The following is a 25,253-nucleotide window of genomic DNA, read 5'->3' as shown; positions in this document are numbered from 1 at the left end:
TAAATGCCAGTACCAACAAACAACCTAATCTACAGAATATTTAAAAAAAAAAAAAAAAAAAAAAAAAAGGTCAGTATTGAAGATTAACTGTTCAGCAGAGAACTGTCTTCCACACAAATCTGCTCTCCAGGTTCACACCAACAGAAGTCAGAAATATACAGAGGCTTGAGGTGTATTAGTGTAAAATGCAATTAGTATAAAGAAATCTCACTATTAAAAATGTGGTTCAGATTTTGCTTCTATTCAATGCCACAACTATAGATTTTAGACTCCACCATAATGGAATTTAGCAGCAGTTCAGTAATATAATCAGAACTATGGATTAGTACAGTAGTGCCAAAAAATTTACTAGTATTCTATTCAGTATACATACTCTACATAATCACTTACAAGTATAATTTTTCAAATGATGTTTTTCATAAATAAAGAATAGTGCCTTCAGTGACAGGAATTTCCAGTTTTGAATTTAATGTCAGCATAAAAATCATCTACTGTCAAATTTTGTATGAAAGTGTCCTGCCTTCCATTCAGCCAGCCAACCTCATATTTAAGACACCTAAGAACTCATGCAGACGTACACACATTCCTCTCAATAATAATGAAGATGGCATAAGGAAAGTATAACAACTTATTTTAATAGCACCATCTCAACTGGTTATTCTTCTTTCTTCTTTGGATTCTCAAGAACACCAAATGCAAGCAAAATTCTCTCTCTTTTTCTTTTTAAAGATTTTTGGTTTTCAGGGGAATCAACTGTCTGAAAACTGTCCAGCCATTTGCTATGATTTTTTACATTATTTCTTTTTATTATTGTCAACAAGCTCTGTTGCGATAATCAGCCAAATACCAGATTAACATTTTTCACATATTTGAAAGTAATGGAGGAAAACTAATTCAATTAAGCTACAGAGAATAAACCAGACACAATTTATATAACCTCTCTAAATATCAGAACTGAATAATAAATGCTCATCTCTGTCAAGTGCTCAATTCAAGACTGTAACTTCGCAGAATAATTCATTTTTATGTGATAAAAAACAACAAGAGAAAAACTAAAAGCCCATTTCAGCAAAGTTTCTTTTCTGTTCATTTTTAAAGACCCTGTTTCAAATGTAATATATGCTGAAAAATGTCAGATGTAATCACAGAGTAACTCACCTTAGATCTCTACAAGAATTGCCACAAAAAAACACTTAAGGGTTAGTAGCAGAATCAGTTATTTTCCAAAACAATTTCAGTTTTGTTGAGTAGCTACACACTGAGGGTGGGGGAGTGGGGGCGAATACCACTTTGGATAACTGACATGCCTCTGAGCAGAAGCACTTGACTTACCTGCCACTGTTTCATGAGCTCCCGAACTGTTTTGGCATCCTCTAGTATCTTTTCTTTGTGTGTTGCATCCTGCAGGACATTAGCAGTTGTTTCAGCTTCTGTAAGCCAAGCAAGGAACTTTTCGAGATCCAGGTAGAATACCTGCAACATCAGTAGGGCTGATTCCAATGCAGCTTCACGCTCACTAACCCTGTGCAAGTACAAAAAGTCAAATGCAGCACTCACGGGAATAAAACAAATCTCAGTCATTAAATCACAATATAACAAAGACACTCCATGTATTTTTCACATACCAATCAAGGTAAGAATTTGCAGATAGGTTAGCTACAGTGATACAAATTGCATTGTATATTTGGCAGGTGGGTTTCTTTTTATTTATTTATTTTTTAAAAAAAAAAAAAAAACTCTTCTCCTGAGAAGATAAACTAAAAATCAAGGGGAAAAAAAATCAATAGCTGCTTCTTTGTTTTGAAAGAACTATACCTGAAAAATATACTATTAAAAAAAAAAATCAGAAATAATTTCCTACTGTTCTTATCAAAGATCGTTTACTTATTTGTCATTAAGAGTACTGTGGGAAAATCTGTTTATTTTCAGAAAGCACAAAATAGGTCCTGGACCCTAATCAGCATTATGAATTTAATTGTTAGTTTCAATGACTTGAAGACTGTTGAAATTGCACTGAACATGAGCTACTGTTTTTTCATTAAAAAAATAAATCATAGAATGGCTTAGGTTATAAGGGACCTTAAAGATCATGTAGTTCCAACCCCCCAAATGTGAATGAGATAGATATAAATTACGAGATCTCTATCAGTTACGCAATAACAGTCAGTTTTTAAGTACAAAGACTATATTATCCTTGGGGAAGAGCTAAATCATAAACTGGGAAACAACCTTAAAGGCCCTAGTAATCTTGGAGCTGATAAAAACTTAAAGTGTATTTGTGTAGTATGAGCATTCATGTGCAGTGTAGGTGTTCTGTATGTACTCACCAAATTTTTACATTAAACTTGAGCTAAACATGGATTTAGAGAAGTGGACAAGTAAGTATGACATAGTGTTCATTACCACAAACTTGTCAAGGCTACTTAACTGTTGTATTAGAAGCATATTTCTTCAGTGCAATGAATGAGTAATTTTTGAAGCTCAGAAAATACTTGGTAAAGTTATGTAATAATTTACATCACTTCAAGTGGAATGAACGTGGTCTGATACACACCACCATTTACTCTACAAACATATGGTGATCTGGCTATTTGTACATTTAATCATAGAATCATACAATGGTTTGACTTGGAAAGGACCTTAAAGGTAATCTAATTCCAAATCCCTTGCCATGGGCAGGGACATCTTCCACCAAAACAGGTTGCTCAAATGCCATCCAACCTAGCCTGAAACACTCCCAGGAATGGGGCAGCCACAACTTCTCCCTCCTCCTGACGGCCACACTTCTTTTGATGCAGCCCAGGCTATGGTTGGCTTTCTGGGCTGTGAGTGCACAATGTCAGCTCATGTTGAGCTTCTCATCAGTCAACACTCCAGGTCCTTCTTTAATGGCTGCTCTCAATCCATTTTCTGTCCAGCCTGTATTTGTGCTTGGAATTGCCCCAGCCCAGATGCAGGACCTTGTACTTGGTCTTGTTGAACCTCATGAGGTTCACATGGGCCCACCTCTCAAGCCTGTCCAGGTCCCTCTGGATGGCATCCCTTCCCACCAGTGTGTCACTCTTACCACACAGTTCAGTGTCATCTGCAGACTTGCAGAGGGTTCACTGTAGATGACACCAAGAAAGATGCTAAACAATGCTAGTCCCAATACTGACCCCTGATTAACACCATTCATGAGTGATCTCCACTTGGACACTGAACCATTGACTGCAACTCTTTAAGTGCAATGATCCAGCCAATTACTTTACTCATTCATCAAATCCATGTCTCTCCAGTTTCACGACAAGGATATTATGTGGGACAGCACTGTCAAACGCTTTGCACAAGTCCAGGTAGATGATGTCAGTTTCTCTTCCCCTAACTACCAATGCTGTAACCCTGTTGTAGAAAGCCACCAGATTTGTCAGGCATGATATGCCCTAAGTGAAACCATGTTGGCTGTCACCAATCATTTCCTTATTTTCCTTGTGTCTTAGCATAGTTTCCAGGAGGAAACCTCCATGATCTTGCCAGGATCAGAGGTGAGACTGACTGGGCTGTATTATTCCCTGGGTCTCCCTTTTTTCCCTTTTTAAAAATGGGGGTTATGTTTCTCCTCTTCCAGGCAGAGGGAAATTCACCGGCTTGATATCACTTCTCAAACATTATGAATAGCGGCTTAGCAACTACATCTGCCAGTTCCCTTAGGACCCATGGATTTGTGAACCTTTAGGTTCCTTAGCTGGTCTCAAACCTGATCCCCTACAGTGGGTGGTTCATCATCCTCCCATTCCCTGCGTTTGCCTTCTGGGGCGTGGGCTAGGTGGTTAGATAGATTTACTGTGTAGTTCTATAGTTAGAGACTAAGATACTAGAGTTTATCAGATATAAAATTTCTAATTTATCATAATTAATGGTAATTGGTCATAACTTTATCAGATGAGGCCAAGAAATTTGTAAGTGCTAATCTCTGTTTCAAATGCTGTTTGCTGTCCTAAGAGGTTGTACTCCCTGAGAAGTAACAATAGCATCCTAAAGCCTAATGTATTAGCTGATGTAAGAAAACAAACAACACAAAATTTACCACATGTTACTAAGAGCATGTTTTTTCTGACAAGCATATATGTAAGTTGCAACAGATAATGGTAGCGACAGAAAGATTCAGGCAGAGTACAGGAGAGTATATTCGCTTCATTTCATTAAAACAAATAACCTCCTCAAGGTTTCTCACAGCAGCTACCATATTTGTCATATTTTTCATCCTTTGGAATCTCACTTTTCCCAAACATCTTGGGAGGAAAAAAAAAGATCAAAAAAAAAAATAAAATAATAATAAAAAAAAATCCACTGATCCTTTGAAACTTGAAACATTGACTGGACTTTGATCTCAGATTCACCTGCCACTACTACAAGAATTGTCTACGTGAGAAGTGTCTTCCAGCCTGCTACAGATTCACTTGTATTAGAATGTGTCCCCAGGGGCTGAATGAGAAACACTCAGCTTTAGAATAGTGAAAGGTATCTCTTTCCCAACTTCATTGTCCATGCACTTAGAGCAGGCTTGTGGTTAGGACGCTGCTCACATGTAAAACAACTGCAAAAAGAAGTCTACTGTTCTTTTATTTAACTAATTTCATGGATATTTAGCTATCTATACAAGCAATATAAATCAGCATAAACACAGAAATAAATAAATAAATAATAATAATAAAAACAGAAAATCTTCTACCTGGAAAATGATGTTTTCTGTTATCTATCATTTTTAATTCAAAAAATTGCATCCCATTTATTTTATATAATTTGAAAATGGAGTAAACATACATAAAGCAAGTATTTTATCCAATTCTTCAGAGTACAATTCTATTCTAAGATATGCCTTATAGCGTTATGCTAATTCAATTTGCAGTGCGCAACATGATAGATAATTGTGCCCAACAGCCTTTGCAGAACTGGGCAATACCCTTTCTTAACACTCAGTTCTTCAAAATATTAAAGGCACATTTTTCAACTACAATCCACCTGAAATCCTTTAAATACACAGCAATTACATATAGTAAAGCTAAAAAAAAAAAAAAAAAAAAAAAAAAAAAAAAAAAAAAAAAGCTTAGGTTTATTTGTGTATGTTGTTAATTTTAAACATGTATCCTGAGAAATAGGATCCAAGCTTCATTCATCCACTTGTATATACAAGTAAGAACACAGACACAGGTATGAATATTATATTGAAAGGGAGAGCTATTAGAAGTATTGCTCAAAATCAGAATTTATCTTTTATAGAAAAATCCAGACTACATGAAAAATATTACATATTTATTGATATGGGTAAAGAAAAAGGTTTTCATTAGGAAGAATTTTCTGGCACTTCTATTCTACGATGCACAGAAACCTTATAGCAAATATATATAATAAATGTAATATTATATCTTTAATAAATATTATATATATTTACACACATATCAATATATATTTCACCCTACAAAAATGTGTTCCTTATTTATAAACATACTAATACACCTACCAAAAAATATCTAGTACTTTGCATTTTAGATGTTGCTACAGTTAACATGCAATAAACATTCAACTACATCGACAACTATACAGCATATCAATAAGTTTCACTCTACTTGGCTTTCTCATTACTTCAAAATTATGAGGTTAGAATATAGAAAATAAGGTCTAAAAATGAGAAGTAAAGCTGCGTATCAAATCCAGAATGTGATGATTTGCACAAAATTATAGCGGAGACAAAAAATCATAGAATCATAAATGTTGGAAAATACCTCCAAGATCATCTGATCCAACCATCCCCTACTACCAATGTCACCCACTAAACCATGTCCCTAAGCACCATGTCCAACCTTTCCTTGAATACCCCCAGGGACGGTGACTCCACCATCTCCCTGGTCAACCTGGTCCAATTGAACAAGAAATTATAGCACAAAAATCAAAAAAGTTTTCCTTTTAGCCATATCATCAAAGCATGCTTAATTTCATAGTGAGCGCAAGCTGTATGAAAAGAACATGAAGTAAGCATGAAATTTTTTTCACTATAAATAAAACCCTGTACAGTATGAACACTACAAATACTGCTGAAATACTGTAAAAAAGTAGTAACAATAATGTTTGTTACCAAATGAGCCTTCTTTTATCTGTTCTATATAAAAATATCCTATTCCTGGAAGAAATACTGAAGGTGGGATTCAACTTACTTGCATCTAGACACTCAAAAGATAAGCAACTACACTCCCTCTGCAGAACAGAGGGAAGCATTTCTGGAATTTAATTCATCCTCCTCCCTGTCTGTCTGTACAGATCTGTTGAACTAGATTCAAGGTTAATTTTTGTTCTCTTGACTACAGTGGTAGGTTACAATACTAACTTTAGAGTTCTAAATTTTACACAAATAAAGGTATGTGAGATGATCCCCAATGTAGTCTGGGGACCAATTTTCAGGAACTAGTGACAGAGGACTGAGTAACTCTGGCTGTCATATGAGTTTTGTTACAGGACTGAAGTTATGGTGCTCTTGTAAGAATGTATTTGCTGAAGGCTTCAAGTTGAGTGGAAGATGAGGGCATGTCAGGGGAAGTGAGTCACACAAAGTGCGCAAGCATGAACATTTTTATTCACAGGAAGAGGTTAACAAGGGTTAAAAAACAAACAAACAAACAAACAAACAAAAAACACCAGCCTTTACTGCAAGAGATGTCTGTGATTCTGAGAACTTTTAAATCTCCTACTTTGAAACATAGCTTATCTGGGAAGATAAACAGGTAAAAATGAAGTTCTGAAGTCTGTGTGATCTTTAGGTTTGTAAGCAAGCTACAGTACTTTCAACTACAGTCAGCATCTTTAACTGTGATATATGTACAAAACAAATATATACAGCAAAATAAAAAGTAAAAACTGAACATTTTGTTATGGAATCTAAAGAGAGGAAAAAGTGCTGAGGTATGGGAATTATGGTGTTATCTAAATATACTGGAAAAGTTCTTCATTCAACAGTCATAAATGCCATACAACAGAGGGAATACAGCATTTGGAAGAAGCTCCATGACTGTGAATAATCAAGATTTTTCTTTATCTTTCATATTTGCTACATAACTTAGAATTAATCACTCACACTTTTAGGATATCTGTTTGTCTATTTAAAGTTGTAACTCTTATCCGCATTTCAAGACACATTGCAAGTGCTTGTGTTTTGTAATGCTTAGATGAAAGAAAGCATAGTAAGTGCAGAGCATTACGCCAATGTACACTATGTACTAATACAGAATATATACAGAAATATTTTGAAGAGTGAGCACAGAAAATATTTATAATGGACTAACAGAAATGTTATGTTCCACAAGGTGATAAAATAGAGAAATACAGAATAAATCAGCCTTCAATAGATTGCTAAATCACACTTCCATCTGTAGGCTGTGGTGATTTACTCTTGTCACATAGAGATGTAAAATAAAATAACCTGAACTATTGGCTGGAAAAGCATCAGTAAAAGGTTTACTTCTACACTTCATGTGCCTCTCTGTAGAACTATATTTTCTCCTTTTTGACATTGCTATTCTACACAGTTAAAGAAAAAAGTGTTATCGGAATTTTCCTTTTCTGGGGCCAACTATCATGAGACAATTTGAATGACATGCATCTTCTTACTAATGCTGGAAGAAGTTTACACTTTTTCATGAGATCATATCACTTCTGCTGGTGTGACAAAGGAACAAATGCAAAGCTTTATGGGAACATTTAATTTTTATTACTAAATAGATTTAAGCTCTTACTGGTAACACTTGTTTAACTGCCTTAATTTGGACTGATAAAGAAGCTATCACAAAAAGGCAGGATAATTTAGTCTCTGGTAGAATGGAAACAGGAAGAGGTGTCACACATGAAGAGAACATGACAAATAATTTTCCATTCAAAAAAATTATAATGGAATTCTAAAAAAAAACCCTCCTATTAAAAAGATCTCCTGATACAATTTTGAAATTAAAATTCAAAACAAATGATACAAATTTATTTTAGGATTTCTGCTTAGAGGAATTTTCTTCCAGAATCTAGGGATTTATATTCTATAGCGTCAGCAAATGTTATTACACATTAATAGGTGATTAATTTGCAAATTAACTTTGGAACAGCTGATAACCATCAAGCACAGAAAGCTACGCTAAGACAGCATTCTAAGTACTGCTTTAATGCAGTTTTCTGGATCTCAACCAGCTTGCTACCTCATTCAGGGACTCAAAGCATCTTTCCAATAATGTTTTTGCATAAGTGTTCCTTTTAGTTCAACCATCCTGACAGATGTTACTGTTTTTCCTTAGGAAAGTTTTTTCTTTCCTATAACATGTATGTGGATCTGATAAATTCCCAGCCAGCCCTTAACTTGTATAGGATTTGCTGCTCATCTGGGTGATATAAATATATGGGGCCTGAAGGAATTCATCCCAGGGTACTCAGAGAGCTGCTGATATCATCAGAAAACCTCTCAATTATTTTACAATGGTCTTGGGAATCTGGAAAGGTCCCAGTCAACTGAAAGCTGCATGGCAAACTTTGTTCCAATTTTCAAGAAGGGTATGAAAACAAACCCTTAATTACAGACTGTCAGTCTCACATCAGTATCTGATAAAGTTGTGGAGAAGATTTTTCTGGAGTTATTGTAAAACACCTAAAGGACAATGTTGTCATTGGTCATAGCCATCATGGGTTCATAAGGGGAAGGTTCTGCTTAATGAACTTAATTTCATTTTACAACAAGGCTATCCATCTAGTTGACCACAGGAAGCCAGTTAATGTAATCTTTTTGGACTCTAGTAAAGTTTTTGATACTGTTTCTCACAGTATCTTTCTAGACAAAATGTCCAGTATACAACTAGACAAACACATAATAGAATGGGTGAACAATTGGCTGACAGGTCAGGCTCAAAGAGTTACAGTAATAGTATAGTTATAGTTTGGGGCTGGTGGCCAGTCACTAGTGGGGTTCCCCAGGGCTCTATTTTCGGGCCAGATCTCTTTAATATTTCCATAACTGCAGGACTTGATGGATGCAGGACTTGAAGGTATACTATGTTTGCAGATTACACTAAATTGGAAGGAGCTGTTGATTTTCTCGAGGGTAGAGAGTCCTTGCAGAGAGGTCTTGACAAATTAGAGGTCTGGGCAATCACAATATGAAGTTTAACAAGAGCAAGTGCCAGATTCTGTACCTGGGAAGGGGCAACCCTGAATAAATGTCCAGACAGGGGAATGAGAGGCTAAAGAGCAACTGAATGGAAAAGCATCTGGGGATTTTGGTCAATGGCAAGTTGAATATGAATCAACAGTGTGCCTTGGCAGCCACGAGGGCCAACCATATCCTGGGATGCATCAAGCACAACCTTGCTAGCCCATCAAAGGAAGTGACTGTCCCACTCAGCTCTGTGCTGGTGCAGCCTCACCTTCAATACCATGTGCGGTCTTGGGTGCTATAAGAAAGACATAAAACTATTAGAGAAGATTCCAAAGGAGGGCTATGAAGACAGTGAAGGGTCTAGAGGTCAAGCTGTATTGTGAGTGGCGGAGGTCACTTCACTCATTCAGCATGGAGAAGAGGAGACTGAGGGGAGGCCTCATGGCAGCCTGCAGCACTCTCACAAGGGGAGCAGAGGGACTGATCTCTTCTCTTTGATGACAGTGACAGGACCTGAGGGAACGGCACGGAGCTGTGACAGGGGATGTTCAGGCTGGATGTTAGGAAAAGGTTTGTCACCAGGGGCACTGTAACAGGCTCGCCAGAGAAGTTGTCACTGCACCAAGCCTGACAGAATTCAAGGATTGCTTGGACAACACTCTCAGAGGTCTCCCCAGAGCCTTCTCTTCTTCAGACTAAACAACCCAAACTCCCTCAGCCTGTTTCCATAGGAGAACTGCTCCAGCCCTTCAATCATTTTTGTGACCCTTCTCTGGACTTGTTCTAATACTACCATGTTGCTCTTGTGCTGGGGGCCCCAGAACATTGGTGGGAAAATATTTGAATAAACAAGAAAAAAAAATACCTTTGTTGTGGCCCAAGGAGAAAGCTCAGGCACAATTTTGATGACTCAGCCATTTGAAAAGGATTCCCACCAGTGACACGGTACTCTTCTACTCTTCCTATACACTATACATACTTTTCGCCTCTTTTTTTTTTTTTTTTTTTTTTGTCTCTTTTTTTGACAAAGTAAAAGTGATCTACTGATCTACTGGCTGAATGCTAACTCTGAGTCTTTGGGGTAACCTCTGCTGTGGCTGCACTACTCATATGGACTACATAATAATAACCAGTAAAATTATTTTAAATTCCAGGTGTAATTTTGCATACAGAGAGATTAACAGCAACAGCTCTTGCAAAACAGACAGCTCTCTGTTGATTCTCTTTATTTCTATGGATTAAAGAAAAAAACAACAATGCTACCTTCCACCCACTTCCAATTTCAGCTCAGTCCATCTGTCTTGAAATGGACTCAATGGTGCTCTTAGCATGACAATCACACAAGGTTCCCTAGATGACAACAATCTCTTAAAATATTAAGATCAGAACAGCCTAAAGCAGCTCCTGATGACAATAATAAGCCCACATAATTTGTCCTCTCTAAAAATGCTATTGGCAGAAAGTGGGGTGTTAAGGAAAGATTGAAATAGTAGTTACTTGCTCTTAGCAAGACACATTTTGTTTTATTTTTTGGCAAGCTTTTCTATTGTAAAATTGCAAAAGTTAAAGATACATTGTATTTAAATGTTTCTGGTGTTTAGGTACTTAGATGTAGAAAAAGAAAATATTTTAGCCAAAGATGAACTACTTTTAATATTTTCCGTTGGCTTGTTTCTATTATACTTATCATAGACTTTCTCAAAGTAGCCAAGCTCCCTGGGAAAATAACAAAAATAGTTTAAAAAACAGCATTTTCCTCTGTAATGCTCTGTGTTACTGAAGACACTACAGCAATTGAAGTACATTTTTGAATTTAGACTCTTTCTTTACTTTTCTTTATCAAAGTACTGTTGATATTTAATGAGAAAGAGAAAAAGAGGAGAGTTGTGTGATGATCTGAACATCCATGATGTTTCAATTCAGCCTCAGATATTAATCTAACAGCTCTTCTGCACTGCTATTTGTCAGACTGAGAAAGGTTGCAAAAAGGAAATATCATACTTTGGAGCACAAAATCACACACAGATTTCTGTATGGGTCCTTTAAATAACCTCTTTTCAAATAAGCATTTGCCAATACCAGCACAGAGGATCTATATTATCACAGAGGCAAACTCCTCGTTGACCTTTTAAAAAAATAATTCCTGTTGCTCCTTACACTCTATTCACTCATGGGATCCCAGACTCCCCAAATGCATCTTTATGGGATGGCAAGCATAAAGGGTGCTAGAGGGAACTTTTTCTGACAAGCCTTTCTTGCCCTGGTTGCTTTTGTCTCTTCTTCCCTTGATGCCTTGGCACAGTTCTATAACTGAGAACATAATGTTACTGTATATTTTCCCTATGTTCATCATAACCATAGAATATCATACTTCGTGTGAACTACAGAAAAAAATCAATAATGAAACTATGTGGACGACTTGAATTCCTTTAAAAAATCAGTAAAGTTATATTTTATGTTATTTAAAACATTTTATATACTTGTGATTCCCCACTCATTAATATGTTTTATTTAAAACTAATCATTTTCCAAGAGAAAATGTTAATAATGGCTAGGTTAAAGAAAAGGGAATATAAACATCACACAATTACAGTTGACATACAAATCATCATTAAAGATAACTTGTAGATACAAAATATGGTTCGGATGGATTCTCTCAAGAGACTTTTTAAATAACCCTTAGTCTAAATTTAAGTATTTCTTTTTACTCCCCAAAATCAAAATTCTCTGAACTCACAGAACAGATTCCAGTCTATTTTTCCTGTATCATTTGATTAATGCTCCAATAAAAAATAGGATGATAGGTTTTAATAATTCTGGTATTCCCATGAAAGAAAGATGTCAGAAAAGGGTCAGAAAAAGAATTCCCAAAATCCAAAACAGACAGACAAAACTGGTTTCTTATTCTACCAAAAGAAGCAAAAAGGTTATCATTCTGTTTAAGTCCTCTTCACACTTCAGTCTATAATACTTATTTTGTAATCCTTGGATTCCAGACTATATATTTTTTTGAGATTCCAAGGCAGTCAACATTGCCTCTCATAAAAAGCATATTAATTACTCAGATACAATTTATTAAGATAAAATCTTGGCTTTCTCAGAGAGTGAAGTACAATTAAAACTGATTGTGAAAATAATTAGATTCTTAAGGCACTTGTTTTCTTACTCTTAATTACTGTAGAAACAGCCCAATTTAATAAGACTGTAAAATGCACTGATGGCATTACATGAAATCAATTAGGACTCACAAAGGATACTATTAAATTGTTATTATAGTTTTCATTTAAAGCTGCAGCCTCTGAGAGCTCTGTTCCCACAGCCCAGCAGAACAGATATTTGTTACCATTCAAGAGAAACAAGCCTCAGGTGACAGACTGGAAAACTTAGCTGGCAGTAAATGCAGTTCTAATTGTACCATGCATCATCTAAAGTTAAGTGGCAGTAACACTAAACAAACACCTAGATAACACATCATTTTTCCTCCTCTAAAACTTGGACTTTAAATAGTGCTCACATTACACAAAAATGTTGACTATGTGATACATTCCAAATATTTTAAAACAACTATATGTCAGTATATTTTAAGACAAAAGAAACTGCTAGAGGAAAAAATAAGAAAAATCACAGCTATGGTCCAGTTCAGTAATATTCATGACCAAATCTTGTTAGCATCCATATAAGACTGATGGGCAGAAGACATACTGCCTACTGCCTACTAGATATTCCTTATCTAATGTTGTAGTATTAGTTGTAAAGAACTGCTCTATATCTCACATACGTAGTTCTTGTTTATTATTCAGGAAGTTGCAGACTCCGACAGGAAATTGAAATATAGAATAAAGTTCCCCATGACAGAGTGTGATTAAAATAGTCCTACTGTAGAAAGAGTGTAAGACAATCAAAGCTATAACCAGAGGTAATACTAGAATACAAAGTACAGAGTAATACTTATAGAAACTCCATAATGATCACTTCAGACTGGGAAGAACCTAGAAATCTAGTTTCTAGTTCTAGTTTCTGTTCCTTGGGATCATCTAAATAAAATAAAATTAAAAAAAAAAAAAATGAAATTCCAGAGTCAAATTCAGCAAATGTTCAAGTTCTGTTGAACTCAGAACTGATGTGTGTTTGATATAAAAAGCCTTCAGAAAAAATCCTAACTCCCTTAAGGTAGCTTCAAATGGAACAACGCATTCTGTGATAGCACTCCCTTAACTCTTCTGGATGAATTTCAAAGGTAAAAATTCATAGCAGACAAACCCACCAAAGAACAACTGTAGACATTTCAATAAAGTGGAGATAGGCATAAATACACCAAAACACTATGTCTGGGAGTGAGGAAGTCTTACCATTCTGGTATGAAAAGACATAACAAAAGTGGATATACATAAAATTTCATGCACTCCCAGGCAACTCTGCCCAATTTTTCCAAATATAACTCTTAAATAGCACACAATTTTGTGATGTTTTCTTCCAGTTCAATAAGCCTTGATATAGTTATCAGGTGTTTACATTGATGCTTGATTTCTCTTGTGATTTATCTTTTTGGACTCTCTCTCGTATAAGTAACTTCTATATATTCCAGATAACTTATCCAACGTTTGGGGAGATACATTTTATTTAATGGAAATAGATGCATAATTTTAACTTCAGCTAATGGAAAGAAACCCATAAAGTACACCATAAAGTCTTTTAAGGAAATATAAATTTATATTTTCTGTTATTTAACCAAATGATAAGTTTAAAACAGCCTCATACAAAACATGCACTAACAAACACTGCATTGGCTTGTATGCAAGATTAGATTTCAAAATATCAAGGTTCTTCAAACCTGTTCTCTTTGTAGAAGCAACTTAGCTCACCTTTTAAAGTCATTCCTTTCCACCTAGCTACTGTTATTTCTAAACAGAAAACCCAACTTTATAAACAAAAAAAAAACTGATTAAAAAACTACTTGAACTCTTGTCAGCTCAAGGCCCACATTCATGATTGTATATGACACAATAATCATCATCATATCTTAAGACCAAAACCTGGCTGGCAGTCCTTGACTCAGTTCTGATTTTCCAATTAGATGAAAAACTGCAGCACAGATCATCTTCCAGGAGATACATTCACATTTACACTTCTTCATATGTGAAAAGACATGGCAATACATTCTAAAATACTAACGTGATAACCATTTTATTTTTAATGTATCTATCTCTGGTAAATATCATTAAAAAAAATAGGGAAAAAAAAGTAGCACACATTCATACAATCTTGCAAAAAAAATATCTAATCTGTTATATGTACAAGGAAAGTCTCCAGAAATGTGAAGACATAACTATGGATACTTTTTCCAGATGAATACTTTTGAAAAGAAAAGTTCAAAAGAATTCCAGCCTCTCTACTTGTACTACCTATTCATTAGCAAGAAAGAATGAACCTTTTAACTATGATGTATTTAAAAAAAATACATATACATATCCTGAGAGAAATCAGTAGGAACCACAAAAAAAAGTCAATAGAGAAACTGTCACTTGTTTCTATATATTTGGTCACAGGATGGTTGAGGTTGGGCAGGACCTCTGGAGGTCATTTCATCCAAATCCCTACTCAAGCAGGGCCACTTAGAAAAGTTGCCAGCCAAGACCATGTCCAGGCAGCTTTTGAACATCTCCAAGGGTGGAGAATCCACAGCCTCCTTGAACAACCCAGGCCAGTGCTCAGTCACCCTCAGAGCAAAAAAGTGTTTTTTGATGTTCAGATAAAACTTGCTGTGTTTCTGTTTGTGCCCTAGTTTGCCTCTTGTCCACTAGGCACCACTGAAAAGAGCTTGGCTCCTTTTTCTTTATACCCTACAGTCAGATGTTTGTATACATTCAGATGATCCCCCACTGAACCTTCTCTGCTTGAGGCTAAATGGTTACAAGTTTCCTTGTACAAAAGATGCTTCAGTCCCTTAATTGTCTTTGTGATCCTCCTTCACCAATGTTGAGCAGAGGAGAAGAATCACTTCCACCTTCTGGCAACACTCCTCCTAATGCAGCCCAGATACCACTAGACTCCTTTGTTGCAAGGGTACATTGCTGGCTCACGACCAACTTGGTGTCTACCAGGACCTGCAGAGCCTTTTCTGCAAAGCTGCTTTCCAGCTGGGTGGCTTTCAGCATGTAATGGTGCCAGGGGTTGTTTCTTCCCATGTGCAGGACTTTACAATTCCCCTTGCTGAACTTCATGAGGTTCTTCTCGTTCCATTTCTCCAGCCTGTCTAGGTCCCTCTGGGTGGCAGCAGAATCCTCTGGCATATCAGCCACTCCTCCCAGTTTTGTGTTATCTGGGAACTTGCCTTTCATGTGCCTGAAAATAGTTCCCAGGTTTAGTTGCTCTATCACCTTCCCAGGGATTGAGGTAAGGCTGATCAGATGGTACTTCCATGGGTCTTCCTTCCTTCAGTTCTTGAAAATAGTGGTCTTTTTTGGCTGTCTTCCAGTCCTCAAGCACCTCTTCCAATCACCATGATTGTTCAAAGATCATTGAGAGTAGCCTCAAAAGGACATCTGCCAGCTCCCTCAGCACTCACAGGTACTTCCTATTAGGGCCCATAGACCCTATGCTTATTTTACTTATGCTTATTTTAATATGCTTATTTTACTCATGCCCTTTACTTAAAGAAGGCAAAAACCAAAGAAAATAGGTCACGTTTCCTAGTGAGTTATGTAAGGTTTAAATAAGACATCTTGAAGCCTGCACACTATTTACCACATGAGAAAAACCCAGGGGATGTGATGACACATTATTAGCTGATGTGTCCTGTGCTGTGTTATTTCAAGGAATTCATCTGGATAACCAATTAGATACAAACAACTTGGTGCCTAAATGCTGAATAGACAACTGGGACACACTTATCTAAGAGTACATGGATGTGTGAAACTGGTTTTGCTTTTAAAAAAGTCACCTTCCCATCCCATAAGTTCTGGTATTGAGTTCTGTTACTCAATATGCAATGTTACTATAGCATTGCATCATGATTTCCTACAAGAATATCTAAATCACTAAATGATTCCCTACTTCACATTTTTCTCTTCGTTCAGAGAAGCCATGGCCCAGGTTTTCTAGCAAGGTATTAAGAACAATGTGCAAAGCTTGAGAGCTTTGAAATGTTCTGTTTTATGAGAGTCCTGTATACAGAAAGTTGACTGTAGATGTGATATACAATTGATATCCACAATAAAAATCGTAAGCAAACCACCAAGTAGCAAGGAGTGGTATTGAGGTCTTAATCTTGCATACGATGTCCTGTTATTTGGCTTGGATATTACCTTTTTCAGATGATGGTCATCTTATTTATTTCAAACTATACTCTAATACTACAAAGGATTCCTAGAAATCATATTATGTTATAAAAGCAATGTTTTTATAGAGTTATGTTAAGAGTTCATGGGAAGAAAATTAATGTAAAACATTAAAAGCCTGTTCTGTCAGGAGTTCTGACAAGTTCTGTCAGGAGAATGATGAGAGAAACTAGATTTTTTTTTATTTATTTTTTTTAAATCATCCTTAACCTTCAAGTAAACACTTGAGAAGGCTGCCTTCTGTTGCTATTAACAAAAAGTGAAGTTCAACTGATAATTCATACTTTTTTATTAGTTACACACAAGTATAATACAGACAACTTGTGAACCTTCCTATTCATAATGCAAACAAGTAAATGTATAGGTTTGTTACTGATAAAAAAAAAAAATTGTAGCATTACTTAATCTACTTCATTCTGCCTTTTCATTAAGGTATATGCACAAGACAGAAAACAAGTTAGCCAAAAGTGTCGTGCAGTATTAGAAAAGTCTCAAGTTCTATGTTTAATAGCCATATCTAAATTTTTGTACTTCACTGATTTACATATATTTTGTGTATATGCACACACTGTACAATCTTTATAAAGGATAAAATACTAATCATTTAAGGAAATACATATTTTTAAAGATGAGTGGCATCACCACGACACATTCTTCTTACCGTTCTTTAATGCATTTATATGCTATTTTGTTTTATTGCATTAATTTCTTTCTTGATTATTTATATCATTGATCTAAAATAAGGTCCTGTCATCTGTTACCCAATGCCTGTGATATAGTTTGTCTCAATTACTTGAAATTGTTAAATATTTTAATGACAATTTTATGTTCAAATCTGATCTCTGTATGATTGTCTAATGTGTCTCAGCTTATTCAGAATGACAACATGAACAGGAACAGCTTATATTACTTGATATTTTGGACTACTAAAATTAGTAGTGACATTAATCTAGTAAATTTAATATGACTAGTTCACCTGATCTAGTCTAAGATAGCCAGGTCATACATGTAAGTAAGCTGTTGATGACATCACACAACACTTAATTATGTTCAGCAATCTTTAATATTTGTAGCTAGCTATATGTTGCCCCTCCACAATCAAACAGTACACAAACAAATACATATTTAGAAGGAGAAATCATGTATAAGTACACAAATACTAAGTTTATTCATGTGTGAATATAATTCTACATTTCTTCACTAAGTTTATTATGGCCCAATAAAAATCTATCCTTGAGAAAAATATATTTTGCAACTTTTCGTTAAAATTGAAACAAATATTGAAAATGACAATAAAGTGATATTTTTACTACAGTTTTACCAGATAAGCTATTATCCTATACAAGGAGCTATTTAGGAGCAGGGATGAAAAGTTGTGTTACAGAAACCTCTTGAATGAAAAAAAAAAAATTGAGATACAAAAATAAAATATAGTCAATGCAAATAATGTTCATTCTTGAGATGCACTTTGGCACATTAATTAGCCATTATGAAATATGAAGAGCAAGGTGGCAAATTTGTTTAGGTTAGTCAAGCCTGAGAAGAACTGAATAATTTCAGATGGAATTAATTATTCGGAATATGATAGCAGAAAGGTTCACTATAGATGTGTAAACAATATCAGCCTCTACAAGGAAGCTTTAAAGTCATACAAACCATTTGATGCTGAACTAGCTGTAACCTTGAAGAAATTACGTATTTAAAATCAATACCAACAGCTCGATGAAGATGGCAATACATACTACCACCTAAAAGTACCAAAAATAGGAATAAATATTATGTCCACTGTTAACTCAGTGGTACATGCTCTGCTTGTCACCATCCTTATTCTGGCTTGGGTATCTCAACCCAGCCAGCAGCAAAAAGTAATTTCAGATATAAAATGACTAAAGTAATGACATGATGTGAAAAACAATTTAGGCAAAAGAAAAATGTAATAAAAACTTTCCATGCTTCTACTGTAATTTTGCCCAGCATGAAAAGAAGTAATGGTGACAACTGTCCATGGCTCCAAGGGGTCAGCACAGAATAAAATGCAGGGGTGTCAAAGGCAAATCTGAACTATAGTTTCTTAGACTTATTCAAACAAGATGGCACTACTTCGCTGTTGTTCCCCACTGCAACCAGAGAGAAAAGAGTTCTGGTGGAATTGCTTTGCATACCGTGGAGTAAGTCCACACTGGAAATCTACCCTCTCGGAATTAATAAAGGTAAATGGTTCATAACAGAGCAATAGACATTATTAGTAATTAACTAACTTAGCTCAGGTATCAATCTCAGCCAACTTTGAAGTACTAAGCACTCATGGAAATTCCTGAACTCTACCACTACTGATAATAAACAAAAGCATCTCATTCAGAGCTTTCAAAACCAAACAAAACAACAACCCCCCAAAAAATTAGCATGTAAAAGTTGTGCTGTAGAGAACAGAAGATGCATCCAGCTTAGGTGTAAAAAGAAAAACAAACAAACAAACAAACAAAAAAACATTAAGTTAGACTAAGGTCTAATTTTACTGGAATTGAAAAATAAGAAGTCAAATATATAAAATGAAAACAACAAAAATAAAGGAAATAGCATACCTTACTAATAAGATAAAATACAGAAAGTGGGAAATGGGTGTTGCAAGCATGGCGTTTGGAGTCATTCCAATAAATTTGTTTCTACCATACATTATGTCAAGTGAACAAATGGAGTCCCAAATATATGGGACTCCATATATTTTAAACTCCAAATAATTTTAAACAGACAAAAATAATACTTAAAAAAAGAAGTGGACCTGTAAAATTCATTGCCACAAAGCACTGTTGTTCTTAAGCTGATACTCATCAGATACATAAATGATCGTCTCTTTTACAAAGGAAGAATGTGCAGATATGCCCGCTAAAATGATAATTCCAAGAGCTATTATTTCTTATCATTTGCAGGACATATAACATTTAGTGGCTGGGAAAGAACTCTACATTTTTTAAGTTTGTCAGGGAATGTAGCACAGAACAATTCAATTTGGGGTATTGGTGCAGATGCAATTTATGCTGTATGTTAAAGATGAACATACTGAGCATTTCCTTTTCATGAGTTCCTTGCTTCCTACTGTTTTCCTCTCTTATGTACCTGTTTCAGGGATGCCTTAAAAATTAATATCCTTTTATGTACCTGCTTAACCTCAGATTTCCTCTGATTTCTCACCACTTGTATTTTAGAACATGTAAGAAAAGTGCATTTCTAACTCTGCTGTTTTCCAATCTAGTCTTCATCTTGCCACTTCCCTCTGCCTTGGCCAGGAAGAGTCATGACCATTCACCTCTCATGCCACTGATCCTCACCCAGAAAGAAAACAACTCATTGTCAGTTGATAATTTCTGACAGTTTATACAACACCATGTGTGGTCCAAATTCTGTTCATATTTGAAACACAGATGCACAGAAAAGACAAAAAATGCTGCTGTCAAATTGGCACATTTGTTGGCAGTTTCCAAAGAGACCAAAGATTTACCAGGCAGACTGAATGGTCCTCTCAGTTTCTAGCATGACTGTTAAGCTAGAGAGCAGAAGGCTTACACTGCCTGTACAGGAGCCAATCAGAAGCTGAACAAGAATGAAGTAATAATGCTTGCAATAGCACGAACAGTCTGTAAAATAAAATAAAATAAAATAAAAATAAATTAAAAAAAATCCACGGAGAACACCGGGGGAAGACAAAACAAGGCTATCACAGCAATAATAATGGAAACAAAAAATGACAACTAAGGTCAAATTCCTTTGTTCTGGCACTCTGCTAGTCCATCAGCATTATTAATTTCCGTTCAGTTGTTTGTTTTAAAGGACATGAAGCCTGATAAGAAGTCTATTGAGGGGAAAGGAAAGACATTCATTTGTTGCAATAGGCCCTTGGTGAGAACAATAATCAGTTTGCTAGAGTTTGTTAATTTATCTGCAGACTAATAAGAAATAGATTTAAGGATGGACTTTCAGGGCACAAAGTATTAGCTTTTGTTGTTGTTGAAGCAGAGACTAAAACTCCCTAATTACTTCTGAAAATCTCACCTTTTAGAAAATAAACACATTTGTCTTAATCTTCTAATGGAATAAGCACAAAAATTGACATTTTTGATTTCTTTCACGAAAATCAGGCTTACTCCCTTAGTACCTGGCTCCTCCTCACCCTCCTGTGGATGTAAAAAGAGTAAGACTTCTCAGGAGTGTTTCTTTGAAATGTCCATATTAAGCTCCAAATTCATGTTGTTGCATGAAATTACTCTCCATTTAGAAGGCTGTGCTGTAAATTCTTTAATGATCTTTTCCCGTTGGGTTGCACTATAGCATGAGAACTGTTCTCATTTGCATCTCAAAGGAACACACAAAGTTTAACAGAGTAAATACAAACATAGCAGTGAAATTTCATTTCATTCAAGACCAAAATATAAACCAAAAATGAGAAAAGCAAATAAGAATGGAAAAAGCAACTGTCTAAGTGGTAAGAAATAGTCTTTTAGATGTTCTACTTTCACTTTTCCTGCTTAAACAATTAACTTGCTCTCAGTATTTGAGGCTAAAGGCCTTTTTGAGAAATGTCTGTGCTGTCATCCTCTAATTGTCTACAACAAAATCATTAATATTAGATTACAGCTAACAATCAAACCCACTAAACTGTAAGCCTAAAAAAACTTAAGTCTAAAATCATTAGCAAACCACTTGCTGGACAGAAAACTTAAAAATACTGATTTAAGAACACTTTTCTCTTACACGTTATTTCTGTTTGTCTATGTGGACACAGCAGACCTCCAGATCATCTCCTGCTTTTCTGGGAGTAATAAAGGTTCTAGCCTAGATGTATCTATTTAAGTGACAGAAGCATTGAGTTTTACTCACGCCAGTATGAAAAGTTTTAAGAAATGCGTTCCTGAAGTCACGAGGCTCCATAGATCTTTTTTAATAAAAGACTGATGCTACCCCTTCCAGAAATAACTCAAGAATGCTTTCCTCTTTTTTTTTTTTTTCTTTCCCAAATCATAAAGAATTTCTCAAAAAAAAATAAAATATGATCATAAAGGTAGAAATGATCAATCACAACACAGTCTGGGTAGCACTGCTTTATCAGCTCATCCTACCAGCCTTTTGAAAGCATTGCATATCCAAAACTATCCTGTCATAAACTGAACTGAAAACATTTAGTGCCCTCAGTTGACTTCTCATCTTGGATCCAAGTACTGCTGTCAGTACTGTACAAAAATTGCAGTCAGCTGAGTGGAGAACAAAATAAGGTGAAAACTAGGATGTAACCAGAATAAATGACTTTCAAGATTATTTATAGGAGTTTCAGGTAGCATTTATGTCTTTTTATATTTTTTTCCTATAAGCAGCTGAAACATCATTTTTAGGGGCATTATGAAGAAAAAGATAGAACAAAATAATAAACAATATTAAGTGATGTCATTGCTGATAAACTTGAAATTATATTCTGAATATCAGTGTTTGTTTCAGCGTGTAGGTAGTTAGAAGACTGTCTTTCTGTTTACCTGGTTTACCTGGCAAGGTTTTGGTAGCAGGGGCTGCTTCTGTGAGAAGAGCCCAGCAGCTGCCCCTTATTAGATAAGGGCCAGTTTCAACTGGCTCCAAAGGGACACGCCACTGGCCAGAGCTGAGCTAGTGAGCAATGATGGTCTGGGAAAGCAGATTTAAGGAAGGGAAAAAATGCCATGCAACAGCAGCTAGGAGAGAGGAGTGGGAATATGTGAGAGAACCGACCCTGCAGCCCTCAAGGTCAGTGCAGAAGAAAGGCAGAAAATGCTCCAGCTGCAGGGCAGAAGTTCCCCTGTGGAGAGGCCCCTGGTGGAGCAGGCTGTCCCGCTGCAGCCCATGGGTCCCACATGAAGTAGATCTCCACACTGCAGCCCACAGAGGAGCCCCCGCTGAAGCAGGTGGATGTAGCCTGGAGGAGGCTGCAGCCCATGGAGAGCCACCACAGGAGCAGTCCCCGGGCCGGAGCTGCAGCCTGTAAGGGATCATATTGGATAATTTTGCTCCTGATAGATAGACCCCATGGTATGTGGGAGCAGTTCTTGAAGAGCTGCTGCCTGTGGGCAGCCCCTGCAGGCTCAGTTGGGGAAAGACGGCATCCTGTGGGAGGGACCCCACGTGGAGCAAGGGCAGAGAGTGACCATGAAGGAGCAGCAGACACGAAGCATTAGGGTCTGACCAAAGCCTCCATTTCCCTGTGCCACTTGGGGGGAAGTCATAGAAGAGTGTGGTTCAGGGAAATGGTGTTTTCAGTTTGTTCTGTTGTCATTTTTTGTTTTGCTTCTCACTTCTCTAGCTTGTTAGTAACAGGTAATAAATTTATCTAATCTCCCTATGCTGAGTCTGTTTTGCCCATGACGATAATTGTTGAGTGATCTCCAGTACTTATCTCAACCCTTGAGCCCTTTCCATCATATTTTCCTCTCCTTTTTTATGTGAGGATGGGGAGTGAGAGAGAAAATATGTTGGAGCTCAGCTGCCCACCTGGGTAAAACAACCACACTTTCAAATAGGTAACCTGTCTTTTACCTATCATAAAGTAATCCTTTTCCCCCAAATATATATATATATATATAGATAGATAGAGTATACACACACACACACACACACTACCTATCTATCTATCTATATAGATAGAGAGAGAGAGAGAGAGAGAGAGTTTTACTCTTCAATATAGAAAAGTTAAGTTCTGGTATTTAAAGTCAAATATAACAAATGCGTTAGACTACATTCAGAGCACCTAAACCTTGCCAGAGTAGTTGAACATGCTTTTGGTAGTGCATTAATTTGTTTAAAATAATAGTAACTGAAAAAAAAAGTACTTTAACCCTTTATCTAAAAACAGCTACTAGGAAACTTTAAAGATACACATAAACACAAGAGCTGTAACATTTTTGCATCACAAGAAGCTAATAAATAGTCTCTTCAAAATTTGCCAACATTACTCTGTTGGAGAGCAGCTTTGGAGAAGAATGGAGGGCTATACAGAGGAAGCAAGGCAAATTAATTTCATGAAAATGAATGGCTTTTTTTGTACCTTTTGTATGAAGAGAAAGAAATTAGGATCTCAGATCAAATTCTGACTTTTCAGAAGACTTCTGGATTAAATGTTTTAAAACAAACAAAAAATCTTTCTCCTCCTATTCAAAAGAACAGTCAACAGGATTACATCAGCTCTTCAAACATGCTCATATAAAATTGCTTACTCCTTGATACAATCTTGGATGTATTATCTAAGACTGCAAAGACTCACTTTCATTCAACATGAATAGATCTACTAAGTGAATAAAACAACCTAAGTCCTCATAGAATGAAAAACAAGCAAAGACCTCAAAGACAAGATGTCACAAACACCTAAACTGAAAAAAAATTTAAAAATTATAAACAGAATCAATATAAATGTGTACTATTCACTTCTCTCACAGAATAAAACAATTGCCCTACAATTGCAATGTTTTCCATCAGTCTTTGTAAATTTGAATTAGCATCTATTGTTAATCTGCTGTAAATAACAAGCTTTGGCATGACATATTGGTTGTAAAAAGCAGACACACAGACATCTACTTTCTTGATACTGGCAAGATTGTTTCAAAAACAATCAAAAAATCCAATATGAAGAAAAAAATAAGAGTGATCATACTGTGGTTTCTTTGTTAGAAAATATATATATATGAATTATATATATACATTGGAAGCTGACACTTGACCAATATCATCTTTATCTGAGGTCTTACAATTGCATTGATTTCTTGTTCACATCCACACTGATACAGCTCTATAACCAGGACAACAACTGCAGGCACAGACGTATAAACAAGGTTCCCATAGTCACTTACATTTTTAATTTGGTTGTTTCACTTTACCCAACTACAGCATGTCTGCACAAAGAAAAATAATAGCTGTTCATGCATGCCCATGGAATTACATTGATTTTAGGAATGCAGACCAACCTTCAAAATAATACAAGAATGGAAAGCAAGAGACTGGCTTGAAGAACCTAGAAAAAGGAGATGTCATTCTCCAAAGTAAAATGTATTGTGAATTCATTCCTTCTCAAGTTTAGCAATCCAAGCTTAAATGAGCAAATTATAAGCTCTTCAAAGACAACTCCCCAGAAGGTCTAGCTACTGAAGTCACCAATGAGCCTTCTGTATAACTTAGCACACTTCACACTGGCTGCTGCTGCATGACAGCACTTTTTTCTTACCCAGACTGCAATTCAACTATAACAGAAGTGTGATTTCTTCTACAAGTGGCATAAAGCAGAGTGATATTAGGGCAGGTACAGTATACGGCTCTCTGGTGGAATGGCCAACCTCTTTCTGTTCATTCAATAAAATTATATTTACAAACATTATGTACAGATAAAGTTTGCATTCCAGCAATAGCATTTTTATAGCAAGCCAGCACTGATGAGGAAAGCTTTGCTATTCATGAATATGAAAACTAAATTATGAGCTTTTTTTTACATTTATAATTACTGTTATATTATGCCTTATTACATAGGAAACAGATGGGCATCCTGCTTCTGTGATGTTTATGCCTTTTGCTCATTTGGCCATTTGTATTCTATATTGTCCAACTAGCATGTAAAATGAAGATGTCTGTACAACTTGATGCATTAGAGATTTAACACCATTCTTAAAAAACAAGGGTGTTGGTATCTCAGATTTATCAAACCGGTTGTCTAAAAGCTCAGCTCCTTGTCACTCCTCTCTAATACCCCACAACTTAAACTA

At 36.0% G+C, this 25,253-nt stretch overlaps 1 protein-coding gene across 11 annotated transcripts in view; it reads right to left on the bottom strand.

Moving 5' to 3' along the window:
- Nucleotides 1-25,253, bottom strand: part of DMD (dystrophin) — a 1,227,136-nt gene that overhangs the window by 244,186 nt on the left and 957,697 nt on the right. For all 11 annotated transcript variants that reach the window (XM_035333326.1, XM_035333348.1, XM_035333385.1 and 8 more), the window contains one exon: nt 1,333-1,522. In XM_035333326.1, the coding sequence (XP_035189217.1) occupies nt 1,333-1,522 (190 nt within the window). The remainder of the gene's footprint in view (nt 1-1,332; nt 1,523-25,253) is intronic.

This window comes from Oxyura jamaicensis, chromosome 1 (assembly GCF_011077185.1).
Source record: "Oxyura jamaicensis isolate SHBP4307 breed ruddy duck chromosome 1, BPBGC_Ojam_1.0, whole genome shotgun sequence".
NCBI classification, from domain to species: Eukaryota; Metazoa; Chordata; class Aves; order Anseriformes; family Anatidae; genus Oxyura; species Oxyura jamaicensis.
The sequence above is the reverse complement of the archived record's forward strand: the minus strand, read 5'-3'. Positions and strand labels throughout refer to the sequence as shown.